Genomic DNA, 17,949 nt, shown 5'->3' with positions numbered 1-17,949 from the left:
CTCAGTGAGCAGGACAAAGAAATAAGAAATTAAGTGGCCCTATAAACATACATTTTATTGAATAACTCATTAGCTATAAATAATTTTTGATTATATGCAATTATAAAAATATTCTGATCCAGGTGCTGGTTTGAAAACTGTTTTTCAATATTTTTCGTGGGACAACCACTTTAATGTTATTTTTATTTATTTTTTTGTCTAAGATATATTGTTCAATGATTTGGGTTAAATAAAAACTGCAGTATTAATCCTGAAGAAGGGCTGGTTATTAGTTAAAGGTGTTTGCTAAGATCTACACTCACCACCTCTCCATGGATCTCTGATCACGCACTGCTACTGCAGTCAAGGTCTATGGGACTGAAGAGGTTAGCTGAGCACTATTTTTGTCAATCCCATAGACTTTGAATGTAGCAGAAATGTGCATGCACAACCACAACTCGGAGGAGGTCCTGGTGGTGAGACCTCCAGCAATTAGGCACTTCTTAGGCACCCCTTTATTCTTGTGTCAATAACAAGTACAAGAGTGAGATTATTATGTCAATGACAGCCAGTCACAATATACAGTATGGCCAGTGTGATAATTACTGGAAAAGGAAGGACCATCAGTCACTACTTAAAGAGAATGTGTTATCAGAAAATGACGTTACTTAAGAATTTATGCTTGTACTGCATGAGCTCTACAGTATATTATAGAAGTGATCAGAAAGTATTATGGACCCCAAAATGATAATGAGAACTAAAAGTTGTCTCTCAAAAATCAAGCTCTCGCACAGCTCCATAGAAACAAATAAATAAAAAAGTTATAGGTCTTAGGATGTGGTGATGGTGATGCAAAAAAAAATATTTTAAATGGCTTTTATTGTCCAAAACTAGTAACATGAAAAACGATGTGTTTGGTATCACTTTAAGGCTCCATTCACACGTCCACAACGGTGCCGCGGATCCGCAAAACACGGAAAGCGTCAATGAGCGGTTCGCATTTTGCGGACCACACATTGCCGGCACTAATAGAATATGCCAGTTCCTGTCCGCAATTGCGGACAAGAATAGGACAAGTTCTATTTTTTGGCGGAACGGAAGTGCGGACCAGTAAGTGCGGATCCGCAATAACGTGTCCATGCAGCACATCGTGCTGCCCCATAGGAATGAATGGGTTCGCAATTCCGTTGCGCAAAATGCGGAACGAAATTGCGGACGTGTGAATGGAGCCTAATTGTACTGCCCAGAGAATAAAGTTATCACGTTTTTCTCCATCCCCCCAGAAAGACTTGATAAAAGTCTGTAAGCTTTGTGTGCCACAAAGTGGTGCCACTAAAAACTGCAATTTGGCCTTCTCTTGAAACAGCTGATGGTCGGGGGATGCCGGGAGTTGGACCTCCGCCCATCTGATATTGATGACCTGACCTCAGAATAGGTCTTCAATATGAATAAAGCGGACAACCCCTTAAACTTCACACTGTGTTAATGTTGCTGCAAACAGTGTGTTAAGTTAACACTTAAGTGGTTGTCCAAAACAAGCCCACAAAGGGTCTAAAATAAAAATTTTAAAATGCTATAGTTAGCTCTTTGTTTGTGCCGCCACTCCGGCCATCCTGTGGTACAAGTCTAGACACTTTTGTCTGACTCTATACCAACTATTAAAATAAAACCAAATACAATGCATCATCACTCTGCAAACGCTGAATATATAGTTTATAAATTTAGGTGGCAATTGGGTATTTTGGCGGATTCTTACGTCTAATAATGCTATAGTCACTATAAAAATGTATATGAGATTCTTAGCAAATATATTTTGATCAAAATCATTTGTGTCTATCCATCATGGCAAGGCGACCTCTTTTACATGGGACCCTACTCTATAATGACTCTTCTCCTTGTGCCAACAGGCCTCAAATGAATTTAGGGAAAGTAGGCTCCAGGTATCAATTGCACTGATTACAAACAGCCTGTGGGTCATTAGGAGTGCAGGACCCTAATGGAGGCAGCCCCACCTCCCAATGCATACTGCTAAAACTAAGCACAAAGTTAGTCAGCACATCTTGTAAATTGAAGTAGATCTGGCGGTGCCTGTCTCCGTGGCTGAAAATACACAAAGTAAAACCAACCCCAATCTAACAGCACTCTGCAGACATTGAATATATTGTTTATAAATTTAGGTGGAAATTAGGTATTTGGGTGGATTCCATTGACTCTTAACCGTTCTGGAAAGCTGGTATGCGAAAGAATTTGTGGTCACGTGCCGTACACCTGCTTTGGGCATACTTTTATATTATTTGTTTGAATAGGGCATACATTTAGACAAACTGTCTAGACCCACACCAGTTGTATCCCAGTGGCTCAGGCTGGATGATAAGTCTGGTACAGGAATAGACACCTTTGTTTAATTCTATACCAGCTATTAGTTGACTTACTTTGTATCAGAATTTTAGGCCAGAATTTCAGTAACATTTTAGAGCAAAATATCGCATCTTAGTCCCTGCTGTGTCTCTCCAAGTTTTTCCTTTACATTTGTTAAAATGTACAAAATTCTATTTTCACATTATGGGGTATTGAGTGCAGCATGATGGGGACAACTTGATTATTTAATTTTTTAGCCCGAGTCCACAACATAAAATGTGAAAAAGGGGAAAGGGCCTGAAGATGTCCCAAATGCATTGTATGTGAACATTATCTTTGTAACATAAAAATGTTTTAAAGGGGTTCTGCAGTTTGTTTAAACTAATAATCTATCCTCTGGATAGATCATAAGCATCTGATCGGCGGGGGTCCGACACCTGGGACCCCCACTGATCAGCTGTTTGAGAAAGCCGCGGCGCTCCAGCAGCGCCGCGGCCTTCTCACTGTTTACCGCCGGCCCAGTGATGTCATGACTAGTATCACTGGCCTTGGCGCGTCTAAGCTCTGTTCCTTTGAATGGAGCTTAGCCCCGCCCAGGCCAGTTGATACAAGTCGTGACATCACTCGGACAGCGGTAAACAGTGAGAAGGCCGCGGCGCTCCCGAGCGCTGCTGCCTTCTCAAACAGCTGATCGGCGGGGGTCCCGGGTGTCGGACCCCCGCCGACAGCTGATGATTTGTCCAGTGGATAGATGTTCCGTTCTCCCACGTTCCGTTCTTTAATGTTCCTTTCTCCCACTAATAAAATGTAAAGGCTATTAATTTGCCTTCCAAAAAACAAGATGGATTTCCATATTAATTACCATTTGCCTAGTCATCACAGTCCATGTTAAATTAAATTATGTACAGGCACCAGTTTCTGATGTACAACTTCTTTGGCAGACCGGCTTTCTGTAACAGTTAATAGTCAATGGAATCCACCCAAATACCTAATTTCCACCATCAGGCCAAGTGATTTTAGCTTTGATTGTCAGTCTTCTCCAGAATGAAAAAAGGTGTGTACAATCCAGGGGGAAATAAAACATTAAATTAAAAATGACTACCTGCAATAATAGGCAGCAGAAACTGGCCGTTTAAAGTGCCCCTAAGGGCTTTTTAACTTTTACAAAGAAATCAAAAATGCTCCAGCACTTGAACAATAGGAAATGAATTCTCTGTCCGTAAACCTGGAGGACAAGCTAAGTAATGTAAATGGTCAAGGGGGATTACGGTGGAAGTGTTGTATGCGGACAGCTAAACAAATTGCTAACAAAAGTGAATGAATACTGGGTGTGGGCATCAGGGTTCTGTCAGGAATGACACCCTGACCTCGGCAGTATAGACCTAACGCTGCAGAAAAAGGTGGAGACCTCATCAGTCTGCTCACATCTGGGATTGTATTTGTCATTTTGGCATTCTGTGCAAGTGCAAAAAAAAAAGTTAAAGGGGATTATCCTGACAATGAAGTGAGTTACTGAATCTTGTGATAATGAGAAGCAGAAAAATTCTAATTCCTCTCTATGGTCCCCGAGGTGGAGGTGCGTTTATAGTTAAGTAAAATGTAGGAGGGAGGAACAGATGGCCTAAAACCCATGAAACAAGACACCATCTAATCCCAGAGCTGAGTACCACTATTAATCCTGGTCACTTCCCTACTGTTAGTTTATAGCAGCGCTCCGAGTGGCTACTGATAAACTACCTAAAAGAATCGCGCTGTTTTCACCCCGAGTTTACAAATGCCGGCCCGTATCTTCTGCAGATGCTCTCTCACCCAGTCTGCCCATTGAGTTTATCCAGCTGCAAACCTTCAAAAGTATTCCGGGTATATCAGATAACAGTCATGGGGTCTTTTATTTGTTCAGATCAACTTCAGTAAAATTGCTACAGTTGAACATGGTAGCTCAGTGGTTAGTTCTGGTGCCTTGCCGTGCAGGGGTCCTCGGTTCAAATCCAAACAAGCGCTGCGGAATATGTTGGCGCTATCTAAGCCAGAGAGAGAGAGACGGTGACTGAATAGTGTACTGGGTTTGACCATCTATTGAACTGGGAAATGAAAGTTTGTGATGGCATGTTAGCATATTGAGTGGAGTGAAGATGTAAGGGTGTACGAGGTCTTGTTTTATGCAGAGATGCAAGGGAATGAATGATAATTATTCAGCATTCTGGATATTGAAAAAAAAAACTTCAGTGTAATTTATGTACAATACATTTTTGTTTTTTTATATTACTTTTTTTTTTTTTGCTCCTATTGAGAATTACTATTTACAAGCTTTATTTTATACTTTTTAAGCCTACTTCTGTATGGTTTGTTTTATGCTCTGTAGTTCTGACATTAGTGTGCCCTAGCACAGGATTATTGAACATACGTTCTGTGTGTCTGCTGTGTCTCCCCGGGGATGACTTAGGTCTTTGATCGGGTCACTGTAGACTTACTGTCAAATCATTAATTGGGCACAATTTGAGTACCATTTTCACTTAGTGGTGTAGTCACTTTTGTTGCCAGTGTGTTGAGTTATTTTGAGGGCACGCCAAATTTACACCGTTAGGCTCCATTCAGACGTCCGTAGAATGGGTCCGCATCCGTTCCAATTATGAGGAACAGGTGCGGACCCATTCATTCTCTATGGGGCCGGGAGAGATGCAGACAGCACACAATGTGCTGTCCGCATCCACATTACCAGAGCGCGGCCCCGATCTTCCGGTCCGCAGCTCTGGAAAAAAATAGAGCATTTCAAATTCTTGTCCGCAATTGCGGACAAGAATAGGCATTACTATGGGGGTGCCAGCCAGGTGTATTGCGGATTTGCAATTTGCGGATCTGCAATGCGCTGCGGACCTCTGAATGGAGCCTTATACAAGCCGTGCACTGACTACTTTACATTGTATCAAAGTGTCATATCTCCAATGTTGTCCCATGAAAAGATATGCGTGGACATGGCTGCCTCTGATTTCTGATGTTTTTCAATTCCAGTACAGTTATTCCTCCTTGTATTTATAGGCTTGATTTGTTTTTTATGTTCTGACGGCAGCATGCCAAAGCTTGTATCTTCAATCCACTCTACCAATAAAATATAATAACAGGGGCCACTTTATCCCATCCCACGCAATTACAAGTAGGGCTACTTCTTCTGATAGCGATCTGCATGTCTCATGGGAGTATCATATTCTCCGGCTTTTCACTTTGTATCAATCAGCAGTTTGTTTATTGCAAGGTATAATATATTACAGTGTAGAGACTGAGATTAAAGGGGTCATGAATAGGATAGTTCATTAATATCAGATCTGCAGGTGTCGGACTCCTGGCACCCCTGCCAATCAGCTGTTTGAAAGGGGTTGTGATGTGCGAGTGTCCTCCTCAATATTTACCTGCACTCCGTCTAGATTGTAGCGGTGGTGCATCATGGTGTCTTTCACTGATCTTCGTATCGCTCTTACATGTCCAGGTCCACATTCAATAGGTGTCACAACAGGGTTTAAAGGGAACCTGTCATCATGAAAATGCTAACTAATCTGCAGGCAGCATGTTTATAGAGAAGCAGGAGCTGAGCAGATTGATATATAGTTTTATGAGAAATTATTCAGTATAACTTATCATTTATAAAAATTTTCCTGCTCATTCTGTGCTTTTAAGTCTAGGAGGCGGTCCTATCAGTGATTGACAGCCTTCCCTCTATGACTGTGTATACAGAAAGAGCTGTCAATCACTGATAGGACCGCCTCCTGGACTTCAAAGCCCAGAATGTGCAGGAATAAAAATGGGAAAATTCCTGAATAGACTGAATCATTTCCCATAAAACTATATATCAATCTGCTCAGCTCCTCCTGCTCTATAACCTGCTGCCTGCAGATTAGTTTGCATTTTCATGATGACAGGTTCCCTTTAACCTATACTCACCACCACACAACTTTATACGTGGTGGTGGTAGGCTCTTAACTGTAACTGTATGAAAGCATCTGGTTACATTGTGATCTGCCGGCGCCTCATGGTGCTGCCAGTCACTGTGGCCACTCTGTCATTAGATAGCTTTGTCACAATAAGCATGCCTGAGACCAGCAGAAGCAGACTCACTGCGAGACATCATTGTAGCAGAATGCTGCAATGATCCATCCCAATGTAAATTTCAAAGGCCGACAGGGCAGCGACCTTCGTAATGTGAGAGCACCTACTGCTGGCTGTAAGATTTACTGTGAGCCTGCAAGCTGTAAACTAACCCCCTTCTGCCCTGATTCTAAAGGAAGGGGTTAAATCACTTTTTTTACCTAAAAAAAGAAAATAAAGTAAAAATAAATAAAAAAAGTAAAATATAGAAAATTAAAGAATTAAAAAGTTATATCTATATTTTAGTAATAGTATATCAGACTATGTACACCCACATACACACATTCCCCCACCACTTTTTTTGTTCATTATAGCGGACTTTGTGTGCGAAAAATGTACACACGTACACCTTTTTGCTTTCTTAAAAAAAATAAAAAATGTATGTTTTGTCTTGAAATATTTTGTAAGAGTTAGAAAAAAAAATGTATCATTTTCACAGTCTTTCCTTAAAGGGGCTGTCTCACTTCAGCAAATAGCATTTATTATGTAGAGGAAGTTAATAAAAGGCACTTACTAATGTATTCTTATTATCCATATTGCTTCCTTTGCTGGCTTCATTAATTTTTCCTTCACATTATACACTGCTTGTTTCTATGGTTACGACCACCCTGCAATCCATCAGTGGGGGGTCATGCTTGCACACCATGTGAAAAAGTGCCAGCCTCTCTGGTGCCCAGGACCATGGAAGCTCACTTGGGCTGGTGCTTTTTCCTATAATGTGCAAGCACGGCCACCTCTCATGGATTGTGGGGTGGTCGTAACCATGGAAAAAACGAATCCAGCCAGTAAACATAGCAATATGAACAATCACAATACATTAGTAAGTGGCTTGTATTAACTTTCTCTACATGATAAATACTTTTTGTTCAAGTGAGACAACCACTTTAGTTTCTTTTTTTTATATTATATCTAATGGCACAAAAGAAAGGTCTAAGATATCCCATAATAAATAACATGAATTACATGTAGGCTGGCTCAGAAATTAATTAGTTATTTGCAATTAGGCCCATTGCTGAAACTGAAAAAGGAAGGTCTGTTGTAGAGATGAGCGAACCTGTCAGGATTTGATTCGGTTAGCATACTGGGCTCTCTCTCTCCCTCTTTCCCATTTGCCTGAAATAAATCTAAAAATTCAGGTTGGTTAGAATCTAAACTTTTTGAGAAATTCAGGCTCAATCCCGAACCAGTAGAATTGAAGCACTCATCCTTAGTCTCTTCCTAGGGTGTGTTGCTCGAACAATTGTCCATATGCCATAGTCCTTCCAGTAGAGCTTGTGGGTCCCGTCTTTGCTATACAGGGCTGCAATCTTTAGTGACCTAATGGTGCCATGCCTCCGTCTTGTGATTGGGTACGGAGAGATGAGCTCAGCGTAAACAGATAAGCATCTTTGGTATTTTTTTTTTTCCTTCTGCTTCATCAGTAACTTGAACTCCCCATGAACTGTGTTTAGACACAAAACAAGATTTCTGGCCCGAGTTATAAAATGTAATTAAGACCTTTTGAAATCATGTGTATATTACAAGTGTTCTGCCCCCACTTTTGACCCTACCACAACCAATAAAGTTAAGTCCAATGCAGCCTGCGGTGGATTAAAAAGGTTTCCAGACCACGCTGTGTGAGTGTTTGAAACGTGTGATGGAACAGGCTCTGGGCAGCAAGTGTATCTGCCTTCTGCAAGAGCCCTTATTAGTTCACCAATAGATTGCATCTGTTTAACATCACTGCGGCCCGGGTCTTTGAAAGGGAGCTCGTCACTTCAATGCAATTTGAACTTTATGGCGATGCTACAAAAAGAGCTCAAATTGCACCCATAACTGGCAAGAGAGCGAAACAAAATAGGGTGCCTACTACCTAATAATAATAATAATAATAATATTTATTTATATGGCGCCACCGTATTCCACAGCGCTTTACGAATTTATAGGGTTCATGTACAAAACAAAAGTAACTGGCTAGTATACAGCTGAAACACTAGGAGTCAGGGCCCTGCTCGCAAGAGCTTACAATCTAACTGGTCGAGCCTGCTAATGCATGGCCATATTATATTGTGGTGTTCACTTCATTCCAGTTGAGTTCATGAAACAGGTGGTGCTTCTCCCTGCAAGTGTTTTCCATGCGTACTTTATCATATTTTATGATTTTAATAGATATGGCAACTTAGAGAAAAAGTTTGCACAGTTTTGCTTCTGTGTATCACAGCACATAGCAGGCTGCAGATTGCCATTCACAGTATAAGCTGGTTTGTGACCAAAGCAAAGATCAACTCTGGTTATGTATCAGCTTCGGAGGGGACTGGGGGCAGAGCCACAAGATGAGCTGTCGGACAGATTTCACTGCGAACGGAATTCTGTGGCCTGCTATGTACTGTGATGCATAGAAGCTGCAGAAGCCAAATTTTATAAAATCCTATTGCGAAAATGCTTTTCTCCTAAAATGACATGCATTTACATAATACATTTGCCCTAAAAGTTTCCATAACATTTAAATTCATTTTTCATGTATTTATTTTCAAGAAATGAGCTTCACCCACTTGATTGCTGTAATTAAATACAGAACTGAATGCACAATTTATTCCCGCAGTTCAAATGACACTGTGCTGGAAGGGGGGGGGTTTACATTTTGTAAAATCGGATGAAAATATAAGCAGTAATGCTTTTGTTGGAGCTCATGCACACGGTAGTAGCCGTTTTTGCGGTCCACAAATTGTGGATTGCGGAATGGAACGTCCAGGCCGTAATAGAATTGTCCTATAATAGGACATGTTGTATTTTTTTTGCAGGTGAAACGGAACTGACAAAAGGATGTGAGCGGCACGCGGTGTGCTGTCCACATCTTTTGCGGCCCCATTGAAGTGAATCCTGGATTCTCGGAGAATAGAGATCCTATGCGGTCAAAAACAACAATCGTGTTCATGAGCACTCAATATAATGCTTCAAAGATTTATCCAGGATTTTTATATTGATGGTCTATCCTCAGGATCCTACACCCCACACTCCAACCGATCGTCTGTTTCGGAGTACCTCCTTAACTACACCGTTCCATCCATTGTGCAGTGGACAGGGCTTGTACCTGCAGTGCTGTGGTTACCAGCAGTGATGGTCAGTTCGCAGTGTTCGCCAGCAAACACATGCAGGCTGCCATCTTTAGTAAGATAGACTCACCCGTCCGGCGATGCACAGGTAAAGCCCTTACCTGTGCTGGGAGCCGGTCTGAAATCAAATGCGGTCACCGGGAGCAGGCAGTTCCGAGAACAGCCGCCAGGGGCCTTCATTGGGCTGTCCTCGGAACTGCCTGCTCCCGGTGACGGCATTTGATTTCAGACCGGCTCCCGGCACAGGAAAGGACTTACCTGTGCATCACCGGACGGGTGAGTCTACCTTACTAAAGATGGTAGCCCGCATGTGTTCGCTGGCAAACACTGCGAACTGACCATCACTGGTTACCAGCTCTGTCCACCGCACAATGGAGAGAGCTGTGTAGTTCTAGCGCCAACTTCTGGCACCGGAGCTAATGCAGAACAATTGGTGGATCGGAGTACGGGATGTTGGACCCCCGCCGATCTAATACTGATGGTCCATCCGTAGTTTAGGCCATTGGTATTAAAATGTTGGGCAACCACTACATGAATAATATACAGTAAATTAATCGTATGACTTATAATTGCTAAAGAGAGGGTTATGATGTCTGTCTACACCAGTGCCCACATCCTAACTGCTATCCATAGACTACTGGATTATTCGCTTTGTCTTCCATTGACACTACTGTGAGGAGCCTGTAATCGTCAATGTCTCTGTTAAGTAAGTAGCAGCTCCAAAGTAAACAGAAGGACGGAAAGAACAGCTGAGAAGGATTATTTTCCTTCAGGTTACCGGCTTATAAAATGTTATTTATGTAAATTATTCGCTCCTCTCTCCGAGGAATATGGCCGGGATTGAATGCAGTGCATTAGGGCTCCCTGCCCAAGGAACCTAATGGATATTGCAAGAACCATTAGCTTCAGATACGTGTTGTCTTGCGGACAATCTCTGAAGCACAGACATGTAATGCGAGTTGTACGCTGATGAATTAAATAAAAAATCTTGAATATCTCGTTTGTATATTGTATCTTTAACCTATCCTAATGGTAAAGGGAGTACGGTTGGATTTCAGTTGTAGTAATGGTGCTATCTCGGTGTAGGTTTTGCGTCCCTTTAGGATTGGCAGAAACAAAACCCTAGCGGTAAATGTGTTCCAGAAAATATATTAGGTTGAAGGTACAGTTCGTATAGCAGGTGTTTATCCTGTGTTGTGTGCGTAGTCTGTGTACCATCCATGTCATGGTAAATATATATGGGATTTATGTGTCTACTTACCTATGAAACATCTCTCTTTCAACTTTCTTTTAATCAGTCATTCTTCCCAATATTAGGCTACTTTCACACTGGCGTTTTGGCTTTCCATTTGTGAGATCCGTTCAGGGCTCTCACAGGCGGTCCAAAACGGATCAGTTTTGCCCTAATGCAGTCTGAATGGAAAAGGTTTCGCTCAGAATGCATCAGTTTGCCTCCCTTCAGTCTCCATTCCGCTCTGGAGCCGGACACCAAAACGCTGCCCGCCTGACGAAGCGGAGCCAAACATTTCCATCCTGGCACACAATGTAAGTCAATGGGGATGGATCCGTTTTCTCTGACACAATCTGGCACAATAGAAAAACGATCTGTCCCCTATTGACTTTCAATAGTGTTCAAGACTGATTCATCATGGCTATAGAGGACATAATACAACCGCATCCGTTCATGACGGATGCATGCGGTTGTATTATTGTAACAGAAGCATTTTTGCAGATCCATGACTGATCCGCAAAAACCGCTAGTGTGAAAGTAGCCTTAGTTTTCTTTGATATAACATTCCTCAACTTTGCTCTTTTTTTTTTTACTCTATCCCCTCTACCCTGTCTAACTTCTTCAAGTCAATAGGGCTGAGCTGCAATATCAAGCACAGCCACTATACAATGTACGGCGCTGTGCTTGGAGAGCTGCCGGGAGCCCGCAGATTGGCGGGGGTGCTGAGACTCGGACCTCTGCTGATCCTATCCTGGCAATAGGCCTTCATTATCTTTATTCCCGATAAGCCCTTTAACGTGATTTTATTTTTATTTAAAGCTGCACGGTTGCTTTTAATACAGGAAAAAATTAAATAAACTAGATTCTCAAGCATAACTTGGGCCCTGGCAGGACGTCTTTATGAAGAATACTGGTGAAATTGCTACGCTTGTCCTGAACGATCGCCTGCTTCCTGGCAACATGGTTGTGCTAGCAGGAGTTCAATCAGCTTTATCCTCAGCGGCGGCTTTAAAATGATCTGGCTCGTACTTTCTGGCATCACTTATTTTTTACAGAAAATGTAGTTTGGTTTATTGTCTCTAATTTAATATTTTTTTTCTTTTGTGTTAAAATAATTTTGCCTGTGGGAGCGCATGTAGTCAGAGAAGAGGCGCTCATGCCAAGCAATGCTTTTATGCCTGATATAACTGTATCGGGGATCACAAACTTCTGCAAAACAGACGTTACTTTAGGTTTTGCTCGCATGTAAACAGTGTATCGCATGCATCTCCTCCAGCAGGCGTGAAGAATGGGGTTTATGTAATCTGGTCTGCCCAAAGCCTAGCAGATTTACAAATCTCAGCTGGTTGGATTGATCTTCAGGATTGGACGTTAGACACATGATATACTACGGTTGTCATTTTTAGTTCACATATTTTATTGGGCAATTTAAAACCAAGATGCGGCACAATAACAAGTGGCGATGGCCGGCAGCAAATATAAATCAAATAATAGCAGTTGTCCTTTGCAGGGACTTTGTGAAACCTGATTCGTGACATCCGTCATACTGTAGCATCTCAGTAGCGGAGGAGGACGCTTCCGTTTTGTCCCCATTCATTGTCGGTGAGGACAAAAGTGAACAGAACTGAATGCATTTCGTTCTGTTTGGTTGCATTCCCATACCGGACAGAAAACCGCTGCAACCCAGCGTTTTTCTGTCAGGCCTGGGATGCGGAGTATGATGGCATGTGCTGACTGACCCCCTTTTTTTTGCAGTTGTACTGAGCTGGAGGAGTGGCTGACTCCCGTTGGTCTGCACTCCTGACCAGCCTGTATAGAGTGGGCTCAGCATGCATGTTGGTACCTGCATCCCTGGATTTAATGGAGGCCGTTATGGCACCAAAAATGGTAAAACTCAGAGTGGACCCAGGATGCATGTGGAACCTGAACTCCCTGAATTTTATGGTGGCCATTAAGGCACATAACAGGTAGTGTTTAGTGTTAGGTTCCCGTCTTATAGAGATCGCCTTGACGTTTGGCAGACGGGCCCAAATAATTTTGTACAAAATGTATTTGCCAAGAATCTCACATTTGCAACATAAGCGTAGCATTAGCACCAGAATGTTTTCTATAATTATGGCATTATTGTACCTTATTTGTGTTTGCAGAGTGCTGCTGCATTGTCTTTTTTTTTCTTTGCAAGATGGCATGAAACACAATTTAAGTTAATGGTGCAGGATCTGTTTTCTCGGACACAAAAGAACTGATCCGTCTGCCATTGACTTACAATGGTTTTAGTGCCGGATCTATCATGGCCATTTTAGAGATAATAAAACCGGATCCATTCAACGGATGCAAATGGTGTTTTTGGTGATCTCTACCGGCTTCAGCAAAAACGCAGATGTGAAAGTAGCCTTGAAAAGAACCTTTCGATTGACAGTTCCACTTTTATCTTCCTTTGGATGCAATTTTAGGCTTTGTGACTTTTGCTTCTGCATTCCCTTTGAGCGTTTTGATAAAATCACTTGCTCCTCAGTAAGTTTAATGTCTTTAAACCTCAATGACCAAGAGCCAGAAGGTAACGTCTTCAGGATTTCTGTATCTCTGCCCTCTTTCTATTAGTAAGAGTCAGCGCTAAATCATAGGTCGTGGCGTTTACGGTTACAGTATGGATGACTTTGTTATAATTTTGGAAACGGGAAACATCTGTATAATGTATGTGGCCCGAGGCCGGTTTTTGCCGATATTATTCCAGAAGATCTAATTTCACTAGGTCTGTCCATAGCGTGATTCTGCAAAGGTGCATTCGACTATAGTGCAAGATACCAAGGTTAGATTACCATCTGGGGAAATTCAAGAATAACTAAGTCATATAAACCGAAGCCTCGAACCATTGATGGACAGAGTTCAGTGAGAAAGCAAAAAGAGCTCCTGGAAATATCTCTGTCACTGCTCATGGTCAGTGTAGTTAAAGGGATTTGCTCATCTGGACATTTAGGGCACCTCTGAGGATTTTGTTCCATAAATTTCTGTGACTGAAAATCTGTTCCGTTCACCTGAATAGGGCTTTACAGAAATCCATGTGCTTGCCGCCTCTTTAGAAGGAATGGAACTGGTTTTCAGTTGCAGGACTTTCTGCAACAAAATCTGCAGGGTGTGAAGGCGCCCTTATGGAATATTGATAGGCTATGCCATAATTGTCAATATGGTGCTGGTCCCACCTCTGGGAATGGGACCTGAAAGTGAAAAAAGATGCAAGCGTGGCTGGCCACCACTCCACTCACCTCCTTGTGAGTTCCACAAACAGCCAAGCACTGACTGGGCTATTATTGGAAGTCCCATGGCAATGAATGGAGGGGTGGCCGCACCTGCACAGCTTGTTCTCCATTCACTGCTATTGGACTTCCAAAAATAGACAAGTGCCCACACTCCGCTGTTTTCAGAAGTCCCATAGCAGTGAATTTATAGGATGCTGCGCATGTGCAGTGTGCTCTCTGTTCACTTTGGAGACCCCAGTGGATTCCAGAGGTGGGATGCACACCTTTCTGACATTTATGGCTTATCCTAGAGATACACGTAAGCCATAAATATCCCAGATGGGACAATCCCGTTAAAGGGAACCTGTCACCAGTTTTATGGTGTCCTAACTAAGGGCACCATAACATAAATAAGTGACTGATTCTCTTGGCAAAATGCTGGGTCACTTTCTTTAATTGACCCAGTCAATCTGCCAACATCTTGTATTGAAAAGCTCCAGCTGATAATGATGAGTCATGAATATTCATGAGATCCTGACTCTCCCCGCCCACCTGCTGCTGATTGACAGTTATTTTCCATATGAATCAGCAGCAGGTGGGCAGGGGAGTGGCTATAGCTCCGAATTAAATATAGGCTGGACTCAATGACATCACGCTGGACTCAAATCAGCTCATTAGCATGCGGCATCTTTGTGTGTATATTATGAGGTAACCATCTGTCACACCAGTAAGTGAATACATCTAAGGTACTTTTTAGTAGTTAATGATTGTATATAATTAGATTATAATCAAATATCCATATGACAGGTTCCCTTTAAAGGGGTTTCTAGCTTCAGTCCGCGTTTAAACTAGGGCTAAGACAACACTGTACCTAAAGTTAAAAAAAAATTCACTAATTTGCGCCAAGGGTCTGTATCTGGCTCCTCCTAGTCCCTGGAGTTTACACTTCCAGACAGGGTAACATGCACCACTTTGGCCAGTCATTGGCTTCAGTGCTGACATTTCCCGATTGGCATGAGATCCAGCATTGACATGTTGATGAGGACACCTCATCTCTGAAGCCAGTGATTGGCCACAGCAGTGCATGTGACCCCTTCCATAATTACATGCCGGGAGCAGAAGGAGCGGGAGCAGAGCATCCGGGGCAGGTGAGCGCTTTCTTTTTTTTTCTTTAGATATGGCCCTGTTGTAGATCTAACTGAAATGAGGTTGAAGTTGCAGAATTCCAGTTCAGCAAATTTTCCTAAAGTCTTTAACCAAGTATTGCCAAGTTTATGTTTTCCATGATTTGTCATAGAGCAGAGCCCCTGCCAGGGATGGGCCGGGCCCCATCCTGCTCAGTACCCATCCATCTAAATTAGCCAGAGTGAGGAGCCACTGTGCAATCCTGTTTCCCACTTTGTTTAAAGGGTTTGTCCGAGTTGTAAGTCCCTCACTGCCCCTAAATGTGATAAAATGATAAAAACAATGATTTACCAATTAGTCCCCCCTCAATTTTCAGTGCTGCAGCTCCAGGCCTCACCTCCGCTTTCTGTTTAGAGGCTGCAGTAACGAAATAGCTGTATCGGCTCATGACCACGGCAGCCAATCACTGGCTGATCTTGTGCCGTATACCGCTGAGTCCATTGATTGGCTGCAGCAGTTAGCATGTATAATTGCATTTCCCCAGTAGCTGCCACTGATTTATGTTCTCATGAATAGCAATATATTTTGTCTTTTAAACGATGTACATTAAATAACCTTTTTGTCCCAGCAGATACCATTTCTGGAGCGGTGTTTACTTTGAATTTAAATGACTTTGTCCTAAAAACGAGTCTGAATGAAAGAAGCAGGAATTTGATTGGACCAGTTTCGGGTTGTATTAATCTTGAAGCCAATTGGTGCAAGCATAGTGGAGACCAAGGCCCCCAACCCACCATTCCCAAAGTCCTTCTTGATGTGAGGTGTGGGCTGCTGCAGGTGGGTTTGCTGTGAAATAAATTCTAAACTTATAAAAGTTAGTTTATTGTTGGCGGCACCTCGGATACTGGTCCCTGATCGCTATAAAGACAGATTGTATGACCATACAACCTTCAGACATGTGCAATCTTTCTGGAGCTTTTTAGGTCTGTGCAAACTTTAAAGGGGTTGCCTCACTTAAGCAAATAGCATTTATTATGTAGAAGGAAGGTAATACAAGGCACTTACTAATGTATTGTGATTGATATTGCCTCCTTTGCTGGCTGGATTCATTTTTCCATAACATTATACACTGCTCTCATCTAGGGGCTATGATCACCCTGTCATCCAGCAGCGGTGGCCGTGCTTACACACTATAGGAAAAAGCTCTGGCTTCTCTGGTGATTGGAACTGTGAGAGTGCACATAGGTACTTACAGTATTCACAGCATTTCCGGTCCCGGCCACCTCATATCTGCGCTGCAGCGGTGGCCGTACCCCTTAGAAACGAGCAGTGTATCATGTGATGAAATATTAATCCAGCCAGCAAAGGAGGCAATATGGACAATCACAATACATTAGTAAGTGCCTTGTATTAACTTTTTCTATAGGATAAATGCTATTTTTAGAAGTGACACAACCCCTTTAAATGTTATTTTAATATAATTCAGCAAGAATTTTTTATTTTTTTTTGTAATTTACTTTCTGTTACAAGAATGTTCCAGTTGTGAGATAATTCTCTTTACTTCATTATTATGGCACCCCCTGGTGTTTCATCTTTAAAGTAATGTGCATGTCCACCTACTGAGATGGTCGCATATGCTCATTTCTATCCTTTAACCGCCTCCTGCCATATCGACTGTTAGAAGCTGTGACAGTTACAGGGAGAGAGCTGCAGCAGAAAATACACACACAACATGAGTTGTGAATGTGATAGATCTGCAGAGTAGAGGACACACTCCCTGAGCTGTGATAGAGAGAGAGAGCTGCAGCAGATAGGACACATCCCCTGAGCTGTGATAGAGAGAGAGCTGCAGCAGATAGGACACATCCCCTGAGCTGTGATAGAGAGAGAGCTGCAGCAGATAGGACACATCTCCTGAGCTGTGATAGAGAGAAAGCTGCAGCAGATAGGACACATCCCCTGAGCTGTGATAGAGAAAGAGCTGCAGCTGATAGGACACATCCCATGAGCTGTGATAGGGAGAAAGCTGCAGCACAAAGGACACCCCTTGAGCTTTCAGCCTTAATACAATCTAGCTGAGCAGTTGGAGTAATGAATAGAGAGATCTCTGGATCCATGTGAGGTACAGGGCTGGTTCTAACTTTGTTAGAGTTTGTCATGCACTATATTACGGCTTGTCTGATTTTTATTTTATTTTTTTACCTCCATCATGGCATAATCTCTTTAATATACTTAATGCAGAGGATAATTTTTTCTTACATATTTGTCCAGAGCTGATAGATTCTTCAGAAAATATAAGTCAGCATTCACAAATGTATTGCTAAAGAAATGGTAGTTCTGTAAGTAACCTAGCCCTATGGACTCCATATTGGATTCCCAGCTACGAGGGAGTAAATCTGCTCTATCATGACGATCTCTTAGGGCAGCGAGTCTTAAAGGATAACTGTCACATTTAGACCCTAAATTTCAATTTTCATATATGTCGTTACTAGTAACATGATATTCCAGAATCAGTTACTATTAGACTGACTTACCCCATATTTAATAAGATTCAGCCCTCAGCAACCAGTCTGCATAAAACTGCAATTTCACTATTCAGTTAAGATGGCCGCCACCGCCCTCACCCTGAGGCTAATCCCGCCTGCCCTCACTAGCCAGTAACAGTAGCCCCCCAAAAGTGTCAGTAACCAGAGCCCTCCCCCTAAAGGGTTAATCTCCTGCAGCACAAAGGGGTCCTCTTACCACATGTTGCTTTCATGTATACACTGAGCAGACGGCAGATCTCCCTTCCCTG

At 42.4% G+C, this 17,949-nt stretch overlaps 1 protein-coding gene across 5 annotated transcripts in view; it reads left to right on the top strand.

Annotated features, from left to right (window-relative positions):
* Nucleotides 1-17,949, top strand: part of VPS13B (vacuolar protein sorting 13 homolog B) — a 988,099-nt gene that overhangs the window by 779,411 nt on the left and 190,739 nt on the right. For all 5 annotated transcript variants that reach the window (XM_044295329.1, XM_044295331.1, XM_044295327.1 and 2 more), the window contains one exon: nt 15,790-15,992. In XM_044295329.1, the coding sequence (XP_044151264.1) occupies nt 15,790-15,992 (203 nt within the window). The remainder of the gene's footprint in view (nt 1-15,789; nt 15,993-17,949) is intronic.

Source organism: Bufo gargarizans, chromosome 5, assembly GCF_014858855.1.
Source record: "Bufo gargarizans isolate SCDJY-AF-19 chromosome 5, ASM1485885v1, whole genome shotgun sequence".
Classification (NCBI taxonomy): Eukaryota; Metazoa; Chordata; class Amphibia; order Anura; family Bufonidae; genus Bufo; species Bufo gargarizans.
This window is presented reverse-complemented; position numbering and strand designations above follow the sequence as displayed.